The sequence below is a fragment of the Belonocnema kinseyi genome, chromosome 8 (assembly GCF_010883055.1).
Source record: "Belonocnema kinseyi isolate 2016_QV_RU_SX_M_011 chromosome 8, B_treatae_v1, whole genome shotgun sequence".
Lineage (NCBI taxonomy): Eukaryota > Metazoa > Arthropoda > Insecta > Hymenoptera > Cynipidae > Belonocnema > Belonocnema kinseyi.
The window spans coordinates 129,664,733-129,687,930 of record NC_046664.1 but is presented as its reverse complement, the minus strand read 5'-3'; the positions used below and the strand labels follow the sequence as shown (position 1 = coordinate 129,687,930).

General features: G+C 33.7%; 1 protein-coding gene across 1 annotated transcript in view; it reads right to left on the bottom strand.

Annotated features, from left to right (window-relative positions):
- Positions 1–22,661, bottom strand: part of LOC117178702 — a 98,890-nt gene extending 76,229 nt beyond the window's left edge. Inside the window, exons 1-3 of the mRNA XM_033370129.1 lie at positions 22,303–22,661; positions 19,980–20,237; positions 8,108–8,413 (exon numbers count right to left, since the gene is read on the bottom strand). Coding sequence (XP_033226020.1) covers positions 8,108–8,413; positions 19,980–20,225 — 552 coding nt within the window. The 5' untranslated portion in view covers positions 20,226–20,237; positions 22,303–22,661. The remainder of the gene's footprint in view (positions 1–8,107; positions 8,414–19,979; positions 20,238–22,302) is intronic.
- Positions 22,662–23,198: the final 537 nt, after the last annotated feature.

The following is a 23,198-nucleotide window of genomic DNA, read 5'->3' as shown; positions in this document are numbered from 1 at the left end:
CTAAATAATGGCATAAACGTCTGTGTTCAAATCCTGTGACCCATAGTGATATCTCCTTATTTCTATAGACCCAATGTAAAAATGTTCCGTGTTCGCGCGTTCATGGTAAAGTGACAGACAATCGTAAAATTCGCAAAATATTAGATATTTTTAATGTTTTTCGAAATTCGAATATTAACACGTGCCACCCCGCTCTTCGAAATCCCATTTAATTAACATGGGGAAATTTTGAATTTTCGAGAAACTGAATTCATGTTCCAAGGTTTCATCGAAACGTGCCAATTTTTTATGTGCTGAAGAGGAGTGTCTGCGAAATAAAACTATACTAATAACATTCATTTCTAACCTACCCCCAACCTCACGCAGCACCCCGAATATGACCCAAAATAGATAAACGACATTTTTACATATTATTGTTACTTTTTAGCAATTTCCGTCGTCTTCTTCATACAAATAATTACAAATAGACAATTTGAATATTTACTATGACTTTTTAAACAATTTTCAATTATTTTAGCAAATGTCAATTATTAAAACAATTATTTATTCCCCAAAAATGAGAAAAATAATCGTATTTTCTGATTTAAATGCAATATTTTACATTATGTAATTATTTAGACAGTTAATTTTTTTTCAAAATTTCTAAAAATTGAGCTAGAGATGTCCACTTTTTCCAAATTAGTATCCTATGCTACATTTTGATAAATAATTACATAATTTTAATACATTTCTTCTAATGTTAAACAAATTTATATTTGCTTAAACAATTTTTATTTTCTCAAACAGTTATTTTTCGATAACTAAAAACATTAAATAAAATAGAAGACATATAATGGAATACGATTTCAAAAGTATTTTTGGAAAAGTAATTAATGAAACAAACTATATCTGTTTAAACAATTACAAAATGGTAAATTTATTCTTTCTATACACTATACAGTCTGAAACATAATTGTATGTGTTCTATTTTATTTCATTTTTTTAGTTATCGAAAAAAAATCCTTGAGAAAATAAAGATTGTTTAAACAAACAGAAATTTATTAAGCATCAAAAGAAATGTATCACAATTATGTAATTATTCAACAAAACATAGAATATGATACTAACTTAAAAAGCAAGTTGATATCTCTGGCTCAATTTTTAGGAACTTTGAGAATAGACAATAAATAATTATTTAAATAATTACAAAATTTTGTTTAGAAAAATGTAGTAATCCAAAAAATGACAAACAATTACATTACAATCAGAAAATACAGGATTTTTTACATGTTTTGGGAATAAATAATTCTTTAAATAATTTATATTTGCTTAAATAATTTAAAATTATTTTAAAAGTCAGGGTAAATATTTAAATTGTCCATTAGTAATAATTTATATGAAAAAGACGACGGAAATTGCTAAAAAGTAACAATAATACGTTAAAATGTAGTTTTAAAAATTTTTGGTCATATTTGGGTCGCTGCCGGGAGGGTGGGTTGGAAATGAAACTTGTTAGTATGGTTTTATTTCATAGACACTTCTGTTAAATCTTTCAAAAACTTGGTACGTTTTAAAGAAATTCCGGAACATGAGTTGAATTTTTCGAAAATTCAAAATTTCCCCTTGTTAATTAAATGGGATTTTGAAGTGCCCGGTGGCACGTGTATTAATATTCGAATTTTGTAAAAAAAAAAAGGACGGATTTTCTTTCTCCGGAAATGGAAACTTAGGAGGGGGGGGGGTGCCTTGCCTTGTAGCTCGAAAAGCGTTTTTTGAACCACCCTAATCCACATGCTTCGTATAGACCCAGTGTAAAATGCTCTGTGTTCGCGCATTTATGTTAAAGTGACAGATAATCGTAAGATTCAAGGAATATTAGATGGTTTTAACTATAACAAGATCAAAAATGGTTATTTATTATCTGCAAAATTGGTAAATAATGCACATTTTTATATATCAAATATCATCTCGTGAATTTTATGATTATCTGTCACTTTAAGATGAATACGCGAACACAAGACATTTTTACACTTGGTTTATGCTAAGCATGTGGATACAATATGCACTTTTTACTGTTTATCCGTATCAGAATTAAATATTTTTGAGCTTGGAATAGTTAAAACTATCTAGCATTTTGTGCATTTTACGATTATCTGTCACTTTGACGTTAACGCGCGAATACATGGTAGTTTTCCATTTGATCTATGCCAAGATAAAAATAAGAAAAATATCAATTTTTTCAACGCCCACCCGCCTCAGAAATAAAATAGATAAGCGCTATTGTGCAAGCACTTTCATCAAAGGAAAACATGCGCGGGAGTTTTTTTTTTGATCGACGAAGCTTTTCTATGCTTTTTTTATTTTCATCTGTAACATCAACAGTACGTCTGTCAAAAACAAAGAGTGCGTTATTACCGTAGTGCTTTTGTACGCACTAGACCTAATTTGCAGACATGGATTTAAGAGATGTTTCCAATCCACAGAATTCTATGTAGAAGGAATCCTCCATCCCCCATATACTAAAAGTTTCCCCAAAGTCGCATGATATTCCTAATTGGCGTACAAGGGGTGCACATAGATTACACATGTATCTTTACGCATTTCTTCTTCTGAGAACACGGAAATAAGAAACGAAACAAAGTAAAATGTATTCTTTCATGTCTTCATCGGATTGCTTCGCGATGTACATTCTATACAAATAATTTGTGCATTTACAAAGATTTTTGCGGCATCCACGTGTATGCTATTCCTGGTTGCTACAAGTGAGATAACTTTATCCTTGCATTTGAAGCTGACAGGATCAAAATCTTTGCTAATTTTTTTTTATATCCACACAAAACCAAGCTCTTGGGACATGCTGCAGTTGACTAGCTTATCCTCAACGACATCAGATTTTTCTAATTAAAATTTATACAAATGTAAAAAAAAGATAGGAAACAAATATACAAGGGACGTGCAAATGGCAAGTGACTAGGTGTTTTCGATAGATTTTTCGGCGCTGAACACGAATCTGGGCTCAAAAGTGGTCCACAATGTAAAGTTTTTCAGTCAACGGGGGGTGTGGAAACCTAAAAAAGAAAGCGATTTTGGACGCATTTGAATAATCATGGGTACAAAATCTGAATTCATGGTACCTTTCCAAATTTCTTAAATTGAAAAGCCTGTCTATTCCCCTTTGGACCTCAATTAACTAAATTGTACCGCATCTGACCTCGCAGCCCTGGGTGCCTTTGAACGTAATAGTGTCAGTGAGATAAGGTAAACTGAGATAATTTAGTTCAGGCACGAAATAATAAGTGAAATGCCAAAAAGTTCCTACTTCCAATATTTTTTAAGAGAAAGTTCCGTTAAGGTACCCCTTTTGACATATATAAAAATGCTAGAAAAGATCAATTACCAAACCCTTCTTTTTTAAACAGTTCCAAAAGTTACATTTTGCGTAAGCGGATAATTCCCATTGTAATTTAGAGAAAAGTGTGTAACAGAGAAAAAAAGAGGAGGAAATTATGAGAAAATTTGGTTAAAAAAAGTAATCCGCTATCTTCCATAGGTTTCGAGTAATGATACATAGAAAAACTCCATTTTTTTTTGGAATTTTCAACGAAAAATCACTAACTTTCAAAAAACACTGTGTACCTTCACACCTAATTACTGCACGGGACAATGGTCCACAGGTGTGTGAAAGTTGACTCAATTATCTTTAATTACCGTTTTAGTTTGCATTAATGATGTCAGAGGATAAAATAGAGCCTACAAAAATCTGCGTAAATCTAAAAAAAGGTATTTCAGACCTACTGTTTTTTGAATTGCAAGGTTTGAAAAATTGTTTTTTTTTGTGTGCATTTTCGACTAAAAACATATATTTTTTTTAATATCTCAATTCCCGTGCATCCCACGACAAAATGACTTAAGATTAAATGAAAGTGAAGTCAATGTGGCGTAAGTTCCAAAAAAAAATTGTCCTAACCCTCATAGGTCACGAGATATAACCTTGGAAAATGCACTCTTCCTGCATAGAGGCACTTGAGCGTGCCGTGAAGTAGAAATACAGTCGTATTTCGAAAACTTTGTATCAAATAAGTATATATCATTCATTTAGAATATATAATACGTTTTGTATAATTAATAAATAATTCATTGTTTATAACAAAAGCTTGCTATCATCACTTATGATTACTTTCTGGCCTTCTTTTTAGTATTTTCGTGGCAAAAAAAGTAATTGTAATTGATTGAAAATGTATGATATGTTTTTTATCAATAAACAAATATGTTCTATTAATTATTGTTTTTAATAAAATCTTTTCATGACCAATGTTGAGTACTTTTTGAGTACTTTTGTGACAAAAAAGTAATTACTTATGATTAAAATTATCTTCTTCATCAATTATTATCATCACTTTTTTAATTAATTATAATTACTTTTTTGTCACAAAAGTATTCAAAAAGTACTCAACAGTGGTCATGAAAAGATTTTATTATCAACAATAATTAATAAAACATATTTGTTAATTCATAAAAAAACATATTTTCAATCAACTACAATTACATTTTTGCGACGAAAATACTAAAAAGAAGGCCAAAAAGTAATAAGTGGCGATAGCAAGCTTTTTTTATAAATAATTAATTATTTATTAATGGCAAAAGACGTATTATACATGATAAATGAATTAGATACACTTATTTGAGACAAAGTTTTCGAAGTACGACCGTATTTCTACTTCATGTAGTCTGTTTTTAGCCAAAAAAGCAACAAAAAAATCAAATTTTGAAACCTTGCAATTCCCAAAATAATGGGTCTAAAATACCTTTTTTTAGATCAACGCAGATTTTTGTAGACTCTATTTTATTCCCTGGCATCATTAACGCAAACTAAAACGAACACGATTTATTTTGAAAAAACTAAATTCCACTTTTTTGCTCGTGAAAACAGGCAAAAATGGCTAACTTTGAGGGGTCATAACTTATGACCTATTATAGATAGGACTTTTCTCTTTTTCTGTAATTACATAGAATTGAGTCAACTTTCCTTCACCTGTGGAACACTTTGCCGTCAAATACACCTATTCATCTGGGATTTATTTGGTGTTGTCTCTACAGACCACCTATGTCCCAGTTTTTCACTGGGTACTCTTAATGAATTGTAATCATCATAAAAAGTAAGGGTATATATTATTACATATATTATTCGGCAGTGCGTCCAAAGGCACACAGGGCTCAAAGTCAGATGCGATAGAAGTTTGGTTTATTGAAGTCGAAAGGGGAATTAACAAGCTACAATTTGAGAAAATTTGGAAGGTTCTATGACGTCGGGTTTTGTATCAATTTCTTAAAAACTTTAAGTAACGGAAAACTTTCGAGCCCAGATTTGTGTTTAAAGTAAAAAGAAGCAAAAAGAAGCAAAAGAACGCGTGTGCTTCCGAAAAAGGATTCTTCTTTTGATCTATCTAGTAGCTTAAGGGAAAAGCACCCGATCGGCAATCGTAAGACCCTTGATTCGTTTCCGAGCAAAGCGAAGATTTTTTTCACAAAAAATATACTTTAAACCAATTTTTAGTTTACAACTCTATCTAGTCTAAAAAGACGTTAAGAAATTTTATTTTGTTATTTAAAGAGTTAACTTAGATCGATAGCATTGATTTATGTTTTCACGGTGGTTAAAAAGATACTTCCACTGATCGGTGGCTGCCATCTCTCTAATGATAATACAGATTCCTCCAAAAACTGACTTGTATTAATACACCATAACTTGCAAATTAAAGCATGTGTTTCTGAAAAGAATTCTTCTTTCGATCTCTCTGGTAGCTTAAAGAAAAAGCACCCGAATGACAATCGGAAGTTCTGTGGTTCGATTCCCAGCGAAGCAAAGCAGAAGATATTTTTTCAGAAAAAAAAAGTAATTTAAACAATTTTGAATTTATAGCTCCATTTAGGCTGAAAAGACGTTCAGAAATTCTACTATTTGTAGAGTTTACTTAGTTGAAAGAATTGATTTCTATTCTCACGGTGGGTGAAAAGATACTTCTACTGATCGGTGGTTACCATTTCTCTGATGATAATGAAAATTCCTTGGAAAATTGACTTGTATTTTCTTCATTACTTTGCACGTAACAACTTGCAAAAGAATTCGTGTGTTTCTAAGAAAAGGATTCTTCTTTCCATCTCTCTAGTAGCTTAAGGCAAAAGCACCCGGCCGGCAATCCGAAGTGTTGTGGTTCGATTCTCAGCGGAGCGAAGGAGATCTTTTTTTTTCAGAAAAACTAAATTTAAAAAGAAACGGTTGAAAACACCTAGTCACTTCCCATATGCAGGACCTCAAGTTGATGTTTGCATAACAGCGTAGTTAATAATAAAGTAGTGATTATAAATGACTAAATTCCACAATAATTATTTATTTATAATCTTACAGATTACTATAATTTATACATAATAATATTATGCAGGTATAATTAATATGAAGGATGCAAGAACTCGTTAAGCGTTCAAAACCCTGTAAGTGTTGTTCATTAGGGAAAATCGATCAATGAAAAAAGTGGCAGAAACGTAAAATAAAATATACCCTCGTGTTCGTCTTGAAGCAGTCGAAAAAAAATTGTAGTACACATTTTCAGTCGTCATTTTTTTACTCAAGATAAACAATAAAAACTTATCAAATATTCCGATTGAAAATCGATGTTTTATAAAACATGACTCGCGATTATTCATTACATTACATTGTTTACAAAAGTAATATGTTTATTGTATTTTAATAACAAATTAATTACGAACGAAACCACGTTTCGCCAACTTCGACTATTGGAACGGTCATCGGAAAAATTTTGGTTGAAATAATTTATAGCGAGAAAGTTTTTCAGTGGGCTTCAAAAAGTTTTTCTCGAAAATTGAAAAAAATCGGTGGTAAATTGTGAAGATTTCAGCGAGTAGAAATGTTACTTGTAGTCATCGCTTATGTATTGGAAATATTTCAAGAATTTTTATTAACAAACAGCCGTACAATGACGAGTTATGTTTTATAGAACACCGAAACATTTGTTAGTCAACGACTTTTTTTCATCGAACGATTTTCCCGAGTGGACAGTACTTCTACGCTGTTTCGAGCGCTCAACGAGTTATTGCATACGTCATCTCAATTAATAAATAATAAATATGAGACTGTCAGTGCGAAACAAAGCGTACTTATAATGTTGATTAACACTGTATACTTTGTTGCGCTGCAACTCGGTAATTATCGAAATTACAGAAAAATGTATTAGATAAAAGCTGAAGGAAATTATGTCTTCCATGTGTTCTGCATAACTTATTTTTATCCTAGTTCCTAGGATGACAAAGTAATCATTTTTAACCCCATGTTTTAAGATGGTGGCAGTTTTCCGCTACCCCCTTGAGATTATCAATTTGGATTTTTCGTCAGATCCCTAAGCCATAAACATATCCAAAAAACAGAACTACATGAACCTCTGCAAATAAATACCAGTTTTTAGGACCCAGCCATTGGATCATACACTAAGGTCATATTCATATCAGTCATGAGAGCAAAAGAGACGCTTTTATGCTTTTACATGACTGATACCAGCATATCCTTACGGTAGACCTCATTTCACATAGCTTTCTTATTTTCCTATTAAAATGGTTGACGAAACGACAACATTTAACAGAACTTATAGCTGGTACAATGTACACACTTATTTCGATACTGATGAAAACTGTAGAAAACATAAAAAAAACCTTTTTATTTTTACTATACATAAAGATACAAATTTTTATCAGGGCTTAAGTTACATTTAGAAAAACTTACTGTTTTTGATCCACCGTGAAAGAAAGATCTGGTATTTTAGGATTGCAACACATTTTTCAATATTAAAGAGAATCAAGCGCCTGCCGCTTATCATAATTATGTTTACATATTTTTTATATCATGAATAAATATTAAAGAGCGCAGTGTTCGGCTTAGTTTGATAGGATGATTATAAGTTTCCTTTACAACTTACATTCAACATAAGTTTAAAATGTAAACTATGGCTAGTGCCTGACCCTTCTTAACCGATAAACGCTAAGTTAGTTGTGAATTTAAAGTGTTTCCTAGCCCTGATTTTTGTGTTTCTGAATAATCAAGAAGAAACGAAAACTTTACCTGACCGTCCACAAAATGTACAGTATATTCTCCTTCCTGCGGCACAACTCGCTTCACCACTTCATACAAATCCACAGCATTAACTCTGGAGGGCAGTCTAACTAAATGTGGATACCCAAAGAGTTTCATACCTCTTCGATTGTTGGTCGCTTCAATCGTGTCATGCCTCAACACTATTGGAACGTTCAATATTCGAATGGCGGGCCTTGATCTTCCAGTTTGGTCTATCTTTGCGAAAGATAACGCCGATACACTTGTAGAACACACTGGGCAATTGTGAGAATCCTCTTGGTTCTTGAAGTAGTTCTGTTGGGAAATATGCACTGATCACTCAGTTTTTGCTTCTAGCTTAATTTACAAATGTCTGAACGTACATAAACATCACGAAAATATTAACAATCAAAAGCTGAGTGCCAATTAATGGTTCCAAAATATTATCGCTGTCAATGCAAAACAAACAAAAATTCCCGAAAATAGAGAAATAAACATAACATAAAACGAAAACAAGTTAAATTTGTAAAAACATATTTTATTAACCGACATTATTTTTGAAAGAAACTAGAATTTAAATCGGACTTAAAGAAAAATCATCCAAAAAAATAATCTAGATCAATGTCCAAATTCAGAATGCTTATAAAATTGATAGTACTTCATGTCATTTTTGAGTAACCTTCAGAGCAGCAGCATCAAATTATTCTGAATTAAGTTACAGTTTGAAGCGATCTGGCTTACAAATTGAACTGAAAAGGCGGATCAAACGAGCTTTTATCTTGACAAATAGCCACCTCTGCTTGAAAAATAAATATCCACGGAAAAGACGCCTTACTTTAACGCCCCTACTGCTAGATCGACACTCTCGATGTCACATTCGGGTTACAAGGGCTTGATAAGCAATAACTCGAGAAAAAATCATACTATTACCTTTAAAATCCAGGCAGTTCAGTCTTTTAGCGAAATTTGAATTTTCTAAAACCTCACCTATAAGGTTTTCTAAATACAAGTGCTAAAAGTTTTTCATCAATTTTAGATTTTCCGAAGATATTTCCAGTCAAAAAATTTTTCCGTGTTTTTACAGCGTTATCCGTTATATTCATTACATTCGTAATTGCTAACTCAAAAAAATGAGGGACAAGGAGGTGTCTTTTTTCAAACGCGACCCCCCAAAAGTTTCCATTTCCTGAGAAAGAAAATCCGTAATTTTTTTTTGAAATTCGAATATTATCACATGCAACCGGGCACTTCAAAGTCCCATTTAATTAACATGGAGAAATTTGGAATTTTTGAAAAATTGAACTTACGTTCCAGGGTTTCATCGAAACGTGCCATGTTTTTTTAAAGATTTAAAAGGAGTGTCGACAAAATAAAACCATTTTAATAACTTTCATTTCCAACCCACCCCCACCCTCTTCGCAGCGCCTTAAATATGACTCAAAAATAAAAAAATAACACATTTTTACGTATTATTGTAACTTTTTAGCAATTCCCGCTAAACATGATTTCAATTTTTCGAAAATTCAAATCTTTTCCATGTTAATTAAATGGGATTTTGAAGCGTCTCAATATTCTAATTTCGAAAAAAATTACGGATTTTGTTACTCCTGGAATGGATACTTTCGGGGGGGGGGGGGGGGGGTGTTTCCCTTTACAGAAAAACGGTAAAAATTACTTTTTTGACAAAATGTCCGCCGTTTTGCGAAAAATACAAATTTCGAAAAAGTGAATGATCGGGACCTCGCTGACGTAATAATAATTAAAAGTGTTGTTGAATTTTTTATTTCGGGTAACTAGTGTGGACCCAATTCTGCACACCGTTTAAGGGCATGTAATACTTTGAAACTTATCGATTTTACCAGTGTTAGGTTCCCTCGGCTTTTTTTCTACAATCATAAAGATTTTGTCTTGAGAATTTGGTCCATGATAGGGAACATGCTAATGTACGTCCCCACTCACTTTTTTTGGGTTAGTTCCAGGGATCCGAACGAAATAAAACAAAAAATAAAACTTTCCTTATGTTTACGTTACGTTATCGCATAATGGAATGGAAGCGTCTAATGTGTCCCCTAAGATCTTAAATTTTTCTTGAACCTTCTTCTCTATTCCTTCACACACCGCCCACACACTTACTTGGTGGTGGAAGGGAGACCTACTGTTTAAGGTGGATTAGTGTTCACCGCATGGGCCGCCGAGACTCTTCCAGGGTGCAAGGCGAGAATCGAACCCACAAGCCGAAGGAGTGGGTGCAAAGCCTACGCTTTAGCCCCCACGACCATCGTCCCACAGGTTATCGCATAATGAAACATTCGTTATTTTCGTAACGTTATTTAAACTAACAACAAAATCGTGATTACTTTTAATTCGCTTTGTTCGTAAGAGATGGATACTAAGTAAAATAAATTGATTAAGGTTATTCAAACTGAACAGAACGAAACAAAAACCGAAATTAACGTTTCTTTGGTTCACAAGACCACTCAAACATATTCTTCGAGGAATTTTGATACCACGCGCTCATGCGGCAGCTAAAACTAGTTTCTAAAAAAACAAAAAAAATCTGGGTTTCCCAGGTAGATTTTTAACATTCTTCAGAGGTATTTCGACATTGACCATCTGGAGGTATCTAAAGGTCATAATTATGAGAACTAGGACAACCCTAATGCTCCAGATCGTTCACCAGGTCACACAAACATATTCTTCGAGGAATTTTGATACCACGCGCTTATGCGGCAGCTAAAACTAGTTTCTAAAACAGCAAAAAAATCCTTATTTCCCAGGTGGTTTACCAGGTTGGTTTTTAAAATTCTTCAAAGGCATTTAGACATCAACTAGCCGGAGGTATCTAAAGCTCATAATTATGAGAACTACGACAACCCTAGTACTCCAGAGCATTCACCAGGTCACTCCAACATATTGTACGACGAATGTTGATACCCAGGATTTATGCGGAGGCTAAAACTAGTTTCTGAAAAAACAAGAAAAGTCCAAGGTTCCCAGGTGGTTTACCAGGTCGAACTTTGACATTATTCAGAGGAATTTATGTGTTAATCCTCCAAATTGTTCTGAAAATCTTAATATTATAATTATTGGGCCAATTCGTCAATGTAGGTCATAATAACTTTAAAGGTAATTTTTAGTAGTCATTATAAAAACTTTTGATTTCCTTTAATCGATTTTGTATTTTTATATCCATGATTTTTACATTTTCAGCCATGGGACAATCGATCATTTATTTTTCAATCTTTTGTGAATTTATTTTGTACTCTAATTAAATTAATATGATTCGCTGAAAATAAAGAGGATTTGATGGCTTATATTCTTTAAATTATAATTTTTATTTTAGGAATCTAATTACCCAGAAAAAATAAATATATGAACGATAACGACTTAAAAAAAGTTAAAAATTATTTAGAGGCTATGTAAAAAGGAAAAGAAGAAACAAAATAATGTGGAAAATTGCAGTTCTTAGAATTTTGTTTTCTTGTTCGCTGTCGAGATTTGGGCAAATAATTTAGTTTCAAAAAGGTTTATTAATGTAATTAAATTTTCAAACCATGAAAAAATGTAGAAGACCTGTGTCGAGTCGAATTCATGAATTCTTTAAATATGACCTGGAGGAAAACAGTTCTAAGTGCCAGTATGGAGGATGCAATCAAGAGGTTACAAAAGTATGTTGCAATAATCTTATAATTTTTTATATTATTAACGTTATTTAAATATGTCTCAATTGAAAACTAATTCACTCTATATTTTCAGTAGAAAAAATATACAAAATTGTACTTAGAAACATATTATTATTTTATTATACGAGAAAGTAAAAACCTTTATAAGCAAATTTTGTGTTTAAATTTTTTAATTAGGGAAAGCATGCTGGAAATCTGGCCAAACACTTCAAAAGTTCGCATCCTGAAGAATATAGGCAGTATTCAGAAATAAAGTCAGAGAAGAGCCAGGATGACGAATCATCGCCACCACTTAAGCGTGCCCGAGGAAAAATAAAGATAACACAGGAACAGTTTAGAAAATCTTGCGTCAAACTGGTGACATTAAATAGCTTACCTTTCTTGCTTTTTAAGGATGAAGAATTTCGGGAAATAATTGATTCCATCTTAGAGACTTTTTCAGGATCGGAAAAATTTACGACTTCTCCCGAGGTACTGGAAGATGAAGTATCCTTGGAAGCTACAGCAATAAGGAAACAAATAACGGAGGAATTAAAGGAGGTATATTTTGCAAAAATATAAAGTTACCCTTAAGAAATTTAAATTAGATTCAAATCAAATTCAATATCCTCTTTAACGTCCAATACTCAATTTAATGCATATAATTCTTGGAAATAAAACCAAGAATCCAAAGAGCAAATTTGGACAACCACCATAAAAGGCTCCTATCGTAATTTAAGAAAAGATCACATTGAATTTTTTTTTTATAAATAACCTTTGGGCCAAAATAAAAAAAAGGAAAAATTAGAAGACAAACAACCAAATCTCCGTCCTTCTCTTTTTTTATTTCTTTCGTATTTTTCTTTTTATTATTATTATCAAATCACAATTAAAAACATGCTTAAGATTTACCCACGTTTCGCTACTCACACAGCACTCTTATCAGGGTAAGTCAAATTTGAGCAGGCATGAACAGTAACGAAATAACATATCAAAGAGAGAGCATAGTTGTTTCGTTACTGTTCCTACCTACTCCAATATTTCTTACCCTGATAACAGTACTGACTGAGTATCGAAACGCTGGTAAATATTATTAATGATTGAATTGTGATTGGATTTTTCTTTCCGCCTTTTTATTTTTGTCCAAAGGTTTTTTTAAAAGATATTTTGTTTGAAAGATCTTTTTTTTTTTAAATTACAGTAGGAGCATTTTATTATGTTTCATTAAATTTGGTGCTTGGATTCTGGGTTTTTTTTCAGGAATTCCATATATTGAATTTGAAGTATGCAATGTGGCTTAATTTTATAATTAATAATTAATTATAATAATAATTAATTAGGTTCTGGTGGTTCGGAACCCACCTTAAGCTGTAGGTTCCCCCATCGTGTACTTGACTGCAACCCAGTCCGTCAATGATGGGGTAAAAACCAGGCTTTGTCCAATATGTCGTGGCAGACTGCTCTCATCAGATCACTTGATTGCATTATAAAATGCGTCCGTGAATGATGAGATATACCGGGACAGGCCCGTGAAAACATGATAAAAAAAAAATCCAACTTTAACCAAAAATGCCTTCGACATATTGGGCAGTATAAGCCTGTGACAACATGTCAATAATAATTTATTAAACACATATCGCATTGTAAGAAACTTTCTTGATCATCAGGAAGCGAGCGACTACAAACCCGTGGAGTGGCAGATGGTAGCTCTAAGAAAGCATCCAGAGGTGACTGTTGTCACGTCCAACGCTCGTGACCGCTCATAAAAAATATACCTACAACATCATTGCAGGAGGTTTCAACCATCGTATGAATTATTTGAATTAACTTATAACATTCTAATCTCATCAGTCACTTGACTTAGTTTGTGGCTATGAAGTATAACCGCGTTTACCTGAGTAAAAGTTTAATGAAAACACATAATAATGAATATTGCTTTGACGACAATGCTGGCGGTAGCATTGCTACTGACAGGGTTCGCCATGCCAAATAGGCTGATAACGAAGAGGAGAGGGATTAAGTAGAACACCAAAACCCTACCGAAGGTGTTCCGCGTTCATGACGCGGTAGGGCTTGAGCTCTCCTCTCATGACTTTGACGGCAATGTTGGCGGTAGCATTGCTACTGACAGGGTTTCCCATGCCAAATAGGCTGATAACGAAGAGGAGAGGGACATAAGTAGAACACCAAAGCCCATCAATGAAAAATGAAGAATATATTAAAGATTTTGAAACGCTTGTCGCTTCTCGAGGATCGTCGGGGCGCCCCTGGAGCCACAGCTGGCGGACACAGCATGCAGGACGGTGGAGATGGTGAGCTGCGAGATGGTCAGGCAGATCTCACTAATGAAACAGCTGGCCAGCAAGAACATCTGCGACAACCGGTAAGCAGTGGAACATCAACTGTGCCTGCTGAGAATGCTTTGGCTAGCGATAGCTACCTGCAGCCAACCACCTCGACAGAAATATAGTGGGAGAGCATCAATTGGGATACCACAATGAAAAAGGAATTGGTGCATCTCTATTACGAAAGTGCTAAGTTTGAAACGAAAATGGAAAAAGGATACAATTTTAGAACAAAATTTGCTGCAAAATATCCTAATATACAAAAAGTCGCACTAAGAGATCTTATTGCTAAGGTGAAGGGCATCAGGACTAAACTACATGTTACAGAAGACCGAGCAATGGAGATTAAACAACAGGTTCATTTGGCGTGGAAAAACGACGGTAATGAACATCAATTAGAGGAAGCTATGTCAAACGGTCAAGCAGGAACAATTGATGTTCTTCCTCAACCTATTGATGATCCAACATCACCACATCCTCCAGAGCTGCATGAGCTTATACAATCAGAGGCAGAAGCAGAGGTTCAGCAACCAAAAAAGCGACGAAAATGGACATACCATATGAACAGAGATGTTATGCGCCTTTATTTTTTGGGAGAGAAATGTGGGCAAAGTGTGAGGAGAGCATCATAGACTCTTCTTACTTAAATATCCAGAGCTAGCCTTGAATATAAGGGCAGAAACCATAGAGGAATTAGAAATACAATGAAGGCAGAAAGCCATCCATGGCGAGCACCCCAACACGTTAGATCAAAATAAAGTGAATAGTGAGGCATCTAATATTTGACTAAGAAAGGGTGTTCTGTATTCAGAGACGGAAGGATACGTCATTGCAATACAGGACAAGGTTGTCAGCAGCAGAAATTATCGCAAACACGTGTTACATCAAGCCATGGTTGATCGGTGCCGATTATGTGGAGATACCAACGAATCCATCGAGCACATTATTGATGGCTGTCGCGTAATTGCTCAGAGAGAATATACGCACAGACATAATGGTGTAGCGGACATTATACATCAACAACTTGCCCTAAGCCTAGGACTCTTAAAAGATTGGACGCCCTTCTATAGATACATTCCAATGCCCCTTTTCGAAAGCGAAGATTACATCTTATATTGGGATGTTCCTATCAAAAAGATCATTACATCCGGGCCAATCGACCTTTCATCGTGATGCGAAAAAAAAGGTGGAAGAGTCTACATCATCGACATTGCTCGTCCGCTTAACCGAAATTTGCAGTCAACCTATACAAGCAAGATCCACAAGTATAGCGAGTTAAGGCATGAAGTAAAGACCATATGGAGGAATGTGAATCATGCATCTATTCATCCCATTGTGATTTCGGCTACAGGTAATGTGCACGCAAGATGCTCTGAACATCTTGAACATTTAGGAGTCAGTAGGGTATTGGCAACAGATCAGAAGGCGGTTTTATTAAACACCTGTCGCATTGTAAGAAACTTTATTGATCATCAGGAAGCGAGCGACTACAAACCCGTGAAGTGGCAGATGGTAGCTCTAAGAAAGCATCCAGAGGTGACTGTTGTCACCTCCAACGCTCGTGGCCGAACGTAATTGAATACCTACAACATCATCGCAGGAGGTTTCAACCATCGTATTAAATTATTTGAATTAACTTATAACATTCTAATCTCATCAGTCACTTGACTTAGTCCGTGGCTATGATGTATAACCGGGTTTACCCGAGTAAAAGTTTTATAAAAACACTGAAATAATGATAAGTTGAATATTTTTACCGACAATTTTTGAATTTCATTTAAATACCTTCTAGGATTACAACACGGTTGCTATAAAAAGAGAAACTTCTACCTGGTGATTTTTTTGGTGCATGGCTGAAATGCAAGTTGGAAATCAAGAAGGTTAATAAGCCGTTAGCTCGAGCTCTTTTTAATGCAATGGAATCGAGAGAAGCGCAATTGCTGGACAACGACGCTTTACTGTCAGCCTTATATCTGGACCCAAAATACCTTCCCTACGTCTTACATCAACAGGAGGATGAAGAGGAAAATCAAAGCAAAGAGATTCGAGCACGAAATAAGCTAAAACAAATTAGGCTGAAACTTCACCCAAAGGAACAGGAAACATCAGACGTAGCTGATGAATTTCAATCACAGGAGGTATTACTTATTCCACATATTTTTGTTCTTATTAAATAAATTGAATTATCTTTTTTTTATCTAGATCAATTATAATGTAAAATATGTTTAGTTTCAGATCCTGCAGGGAGGTGAAGACCAGGAAGAAGCAGATGAAGTGGAAGAAATGTTAAAAGCATACGATCACGAAAGGCATACTCAAAGAAAGGAGAAACATACATATCACTCCATTGAAACGCTTCTGCTTAATTTTAGGACCACTCCTAAATTAGATAGAAAGTCTAACATTTTGAGTTTTTTGAGAGAAAATAAAATCACTATGCTAGAGCTCTACAAACTAGCGATGATCGCTCAAGTGGTTCTCATGACGCAGGTCAGCATCGAGAGTCTCTTTTCCGGAATGAAGGTTATCTACTCGGATTTAAGAAGCAAACTATCCCCGGACATCCTCGAAGACATTTTAGTGGTACGCTGTAATCATTTATGTAAGAAACAACCAAAAACAGTCAACAAAGCAAAAACTAGTGCCCAAAAACCAACTCCACAAACAGAGCTGGCTAATTTACACAAAATTGTAATTTTCAATCATTTATTTTAAATCGCGCTAGAAATTTTATTTATTCTTTATTGCTGATGTTAAAATTATTTTATTAAATAAAATTTTTAAACCCTCAACGAAACAATATTCATATATTCAATATTTAACTTATTAATAATTATTCATATTTAACTCAATATACCACATAATAAATATACTGATTACTTATTATGAAAAGCTATACTATATTTTAAACTACAAAAAGTCAGTATGCAAATTTTAATAATAATACGCAAATAAAGTATTTGGCGATATTATTTATGAGCAAACTTGAGTTTCACTCTGGTAAAATTTTTTTTGTATTTTGATTACCCTTACTTTTTTGGGGAAATAAGTTTTCGCCTTCACAACGATACGGGGTTTAAAAATTTCTTGAAGAATATGTATCAATGACCTAGTGATTTCTCTGCAGCACCTAGATAGTCGTAATACTCACAATTACGACTTTCAGATACCTTCCGACGACTAATTCCTTGAAGAATATTATTCGGGTGACCTGGTGAATTCTCTGGGGTATCCGGGTTGTCGCATGTCTCATAATTATGATTTTTAAACACCTTCGCTGGGTTAACGTCTAAATGCCTCCGTAGAATGTTAAAAGTTGACCCGGTAAACCACCTGGGTATCCCAGACAATTCTCACTTTTTCAGAAACTCGTTTTAGCTTAAGTAGGAACACAGGGTCTCGAAGTACTCGAAATTTCCTGGCAAATTATTGGGTATACCGGGATTGTCTTATTTCTTATTATTATAACTTTTATATACCTCCGAAATATTACCATCCATATGCATTCTAAGAATGTTTAGACTCGACGTGGTAAGTCACCTAAGGGACCCGGGCTATCCTAGCTTTTTTAGCAACTGGCTTTAGCCTTGGCAATAACGCAGGGTTTACAAATTCCTCAAAGGATATGTATCAGTGACCTGGTGAATTCTCTTCAGCACCTAGATAGTAGTAATCCTGATAATTATGACTTTTAGATACCTCCGATTGTCGAAATGCCTTTGAAAAATGTGAAAATGCGACCTAATAAGCCACCTGGGAATCCCAGACCACCTTCGCTTTTTCGATCATGCATTTTGTCCTTCTGTTGAATCATTCAAAATTTAGGATTAACAAAAAATTTTTTTTTAATACACCAAACTCCAATTCAGTTCTCCCGTTCTCTCCCTTCCTATATCTGCTGGCCCACCTAATTTCTCAGGATGCAGGGCGGAAGAAGATTGCGACGCTCGCATCGGAATGCCTCGAAAGGGCCGCAGCGCGCGACTACTCAATCAAGTATATTTTAGGCGGCCCTAACTGTTTACATTCGGAGCTCCCTGAACTGTGACCAAATCTATTTGCAGGCCACCCCCGACACTGGACTAAAAGCGAGAGTTTCGTGTAGACAAATCTTATTTTCTAGAAAAATCGAAAACTTCTGTTATTTTCGTAGCAACTAAGTTGTTTTGTTCTACAGAACTGAGCAAAATTTTCCGAGTGCAATCGTAACTAAAATTAATGAACACATTAATTTGCTCAACTTTATACATGAAGTTATTCCTTTTCAGGTGCAATAATAACGAGTATAAAAATTAATTGTTAAAAATCCACTATGTTATAACAGAATATTATGAAGGCCGAGGCTTTATTTATCACTTCAGATAAAACGAATTTATGTATAATTCAAATATTTTAAGTTACTGTTCTGAATATAAAAACAGAATTTGCCGATGAGAAGGTTTTGTACTCAATATTTTTACAATCAGTTGAACAAGAAAATTAAAAATCGGCCTAAAATGGTTGTCTCTAAAATTAAATACAATTTTGAATATAGTTTAAAGTAGTACAACATTATATTTCACGATTATATTTCTCTTTTAAAAAATGTAAAAGGCACGTTCTTATCTGAAATTCTTAAAATATTAAAACAAATTTTTGAGTAAAAATGACCAAAAAAACGTCCTTGAACTACCAGAATTTTCTTTGATAATAGTTGTTCAGATAAAAATTGCTGGATATTGGTATGTAGTATAAAATAATACTACAAAAAAAATTGCACATTCACTTGCAAAAACCGTATAAAAAACATTCTTATCTTAGAAATTGAATGACTGAAGGGCCATACTTCATTCGGGCGTAAGTGAATAGAAAATCCTGATAGAAGCATTAATCTCCATGGAAACATTTGCCAAAGAAACTACACGTCTTCAAAAACTCTGTTTTTCACACATAAACAATAGCATTCATTTTTCACTTCAGAATACAAAAAAAAATCAAGAAAGTGCCTTTAAGGAATTAGTTCTATTGAATCTCAAAAAGATCGCGTTAAAAAAACAATGTATGAGAAAACCCTTGTCAAATATCGGCGCGTCCCCAAAAAAAACTCAAATTTTGAAACTAAAAAAATGACGGAACTGTTTAATTTTTGAATTTAGAAAGAAAGAGTACTATTGAGCTACTACTTACCTCTATCGAAACGCGCCCCCCAAAAACGAAAATATGTGCACACAAAGAGTTGAATAACATTTTTATTTTTTGGATTGAAAAAAGTACCTTTGAGCTATTATTTCGTTCTATTAAATGGTCAAAGGAACAGGTAAATATTGAAATTAGTTTATAAAAAAATACTAAAATGGATTTTGACCCACTTCTAATTCAAACTGGAAGATAATTTTTTATAGGAACATGAGTTAGGTTAAAACATTAGTTTAGGCCATTAAAACGCATTTAAGAAATTTGGTACTCAGGCCCGAAAGCGGTTCGGCCCTTCAACTCCATAGCCATGGAAAAAATATTAAGTTTTGCTAAGTTTAGGTCATAAATGTCATTTTCAAATTAGATTAAAAACATTTTTTAATCTTTACTGGATCTTGAATTGCTCTAATAAATATGTATAACGCAATTCACGCCCTGAAAAAACCTGACCATTGCCCATCGATCGCTTGATTTACGCCTAGTGCACCAGTTTATGTTTATTACGATAATTTTATAACTAGTAATGTTCAATTGTTCTTCGTCTTATTTTAAAAATAAAAATTATTTTATTTAGGGCTGATTAGAGGTGCAATTTTGCCAGCTATCCAATCATTTTTGACAATTAATTCTATCTTTCTGTTTCAGGGAGTGATCCATTCTCGAAGACAAGCAAGTATAATAGAATAAAAAACGACTTACCTCGGAACAAGAGTCGCATATGATAAAATTACAGTTGCTTCCACCGTGCTTTTTGAGTTCTCCGTTGTATTCCTCCAGGCATATGGTACATTGTCCAATTTCCTCACCGCACGTCGCGTTATAAGAGGTTTGAGCCTCATTGGCTCGATCTCCTACGTCATCAGGGATTGCAGTGTGATCGTCTGGTGGATCCGCTAGCTCAAAGGCGTATATGGATCTGTTCGCAGCGTTGACATACTTTAGCATCGTATTATCTTCCTTAAATTCAAATTAGTACTGGTGAAAGCCAAAAGTTTAAATCCCATCATAAATTATAGCAATGCAAGATTTAAATTTACAGAGGACAGTATCAGCAGCAATCTAATTCTGGAATTAATACCACCTTCCTGATCCTCCACTCATGCAATTTTTCTGAAATGGGAAATTAATTGTAATCTCTAAGATACCTACATTTTTATTTCTCAATTATTTAATTTTACCTAAAAAAAACTGAAAAAATTGACTAAAATCTTTTCCTTTTTCTACTTTTTAGAATAGAAAACCGTCCATACAATTCATAAGAGCTTAGGAACGAGTAATTTTAATGCAGACGGTGGACAGTGTTCTGTTATCAAAAAGTAAAGAACATATTTTTTTCAGGAACAGAAAACCGTCCAAATATTTTCTAAGGGCTTTGAAATCAGTGATAAATTGCCTATAAAATGTTTTTCTGAGAAATTTTTCTAGTCTGTTATAGACGTGCAATTCCTGGCTCATAAATTTAATGACCTGCTGAAAGTAAAAGGATTCCAACCCTATCTGCTTAAATATGTCAGCTATCCATAGATGTAGGTTTGAATATTCCAATACCACCAGTTTCGTTCAAAACCATTTGATATCGCTCTATTCTCGTGAAAAATTATCTTATTTAAGAATACTATTCATTCCAATCCTTAATTAAATGCATTTGGGAGCGTCCATTTATGAAGCTACGCTGATTCAAGAGATTTTGGACATATGGCTATACTTGTATGCGCTTCAATCCTTGATTCTTTGTCCGTGATTAAATCTTTACCTATCCGCGAACTACTTTCGTTTTTGAGTTACATATCACAGATAGAAAATGTATCCGCATTAATCATTCACGGAAAGTATCATTTAAAGTCTTTAGGATCGCTATATGAATTTAATTACAACCAGTGATAACCCGCAGCTGTATCCGACTTCATTAGAAGTACCGCATTCGCCTGAACGTTTGACCAGGGTAAACGAAACTGCAGAAAACTATCTCACGAGTTCAGCTGGTTTATCGACAGTCGATTTTGTAGACAGTCATTCGACCCCGCCCATCGAATGTACATAATCATCGTCGGTGTCAAACCTGCCGCTCGACATTATTTAAAATGCAATGAATCGTCTTATCGTACCTCGCAAATAGTCAACCATGCGAGCGCTTTCCGCGCTCGAAATGGTTTGGAATCTGGACTCTTTCACAGTTGAGATTCATTGCGCAGCTTCTAAATGTTTGTGCATAAGGTTCGAAAATAATGACAAATAATTCTATTTGATTGAAATCTTTGCCAGTGAAAAATTCTTTATTTGTCAGTGTTCTACAATTTCAAGAAATTTGAGTAGGATTTTCAACCCGTTGTCATTCGGGAGATAATTCCAAAAAGAGATTCTAGATTGTAAAATGCCCTAAAATCAAGTGAACATGATTCTCTAACTTAAATATGTAGACTTTTTAATTCTAGGAAAATGGGATTAAATCCCAGAATTAGATAAAAAAGCCATAACTATTTCGAAATTGTATAAAGCTTAAAAAGGAGTAAAAACAATTAAATTTAAAAGATTAAATCCTGGATATTTAGAATTAAATCAGTCAGAGTTAGACGATTAAGATTAAATAAAGAGATTTCTTAGATGTAAAAATATCTTGAATGATTAGGCCGAATATTTTAATTTAAAGCTTGAGGAAAAGCTACTTTAATTTTTTAAACAGAAATTCTCCTTTCGCTTTTGTCATCCCACATCTTCGTTTTTATAATTAAAAAACAATCAATAAGCAATTCATTTATAATTAGAGACTCTAATCAAACCTTTACTTTCAGATTTAATACGCTATTAGGAGCGGTGCTGATGAAAATATTCGGGACCAATTTCCTGAACAGAGAAAATTAAATCCGTCGAGAAATCGAACAGTTTTAGATATATTTCTATAACTACGATTTAGCGACACAACTGAAGGAATAAATCATTAGATAATTTGTTATAAAAAATCAAATTCTACTAAAATAAAAAGATTTGAAAAGAAAATAATGTCTTAAAAGTTAAATTATGTTACCAGTCGAGATGTCAGTTTCGTCTAAATTAAAATTTCTGGATGCATCTAGTTGTTGATCAAAAATGACTTTAGTCGCCTATATATAAGACTTTGTGACTTCCTCCTTATGAAATCTCTTTGCACGAGCTTGCGAAGTCCTTTCCGTTTTTCTTAGTTCTAATTCCGGATAGCGTTTCATGAAGCCATGAAACCAGTCTTTTCCGGTCATTCCGTTTTCATTTTTAAAGTTCCGTGGAATTTTCAACTTCTCTGCCAATTGAAAAGCTAATCTTCTGACTTCTTTTGAGGTGAACCCAAAAAAATGAAACTCCATTTTTAAAATAAAATCGATCAATTGTTTTTCCTGAACTTTTGAGAATACAGGCCTAAATCATAAACCTAAAAAATCAAACAAAATAATTTTTATACATCTTATCTATTTATATTGGACAAAAATACTAGAGTACATATTACAACATCTACTTGATTAAATTTGATTATTTTTAATTTTGACATTGTTGTTTATGAATTTTATAAAAAAATTGGTACGAATATTTTTCGCATAAGAAATACTAACCCAAAATTCTTGTAAAATAACTACTGGTGACGTTTAGATTAATTCAAATTAAAATAGGTCAGCAAAAAAATGTGACTGTTCCTGCCTTTCTGACAAACCGTTTCTTTGTTATTATTTTGGACATATTTAGCAACTTTGCGACAGTGTGTGGATGCCACAACTCCGCATTTATTTTGAGCTTGAAGTTAATTTAACTCACTGTTTCTTACGCCTTTGGTTGCCCTTTTTAAACTTTCCTCAGACCAGTTTTGTCTACCAGTCTTTCTTGTATAATTTCGCATTTTGGTAAGGTAAATCGTGAAATTTATCGATTTTTATTTCGTAAAAAATATCTCGCAAC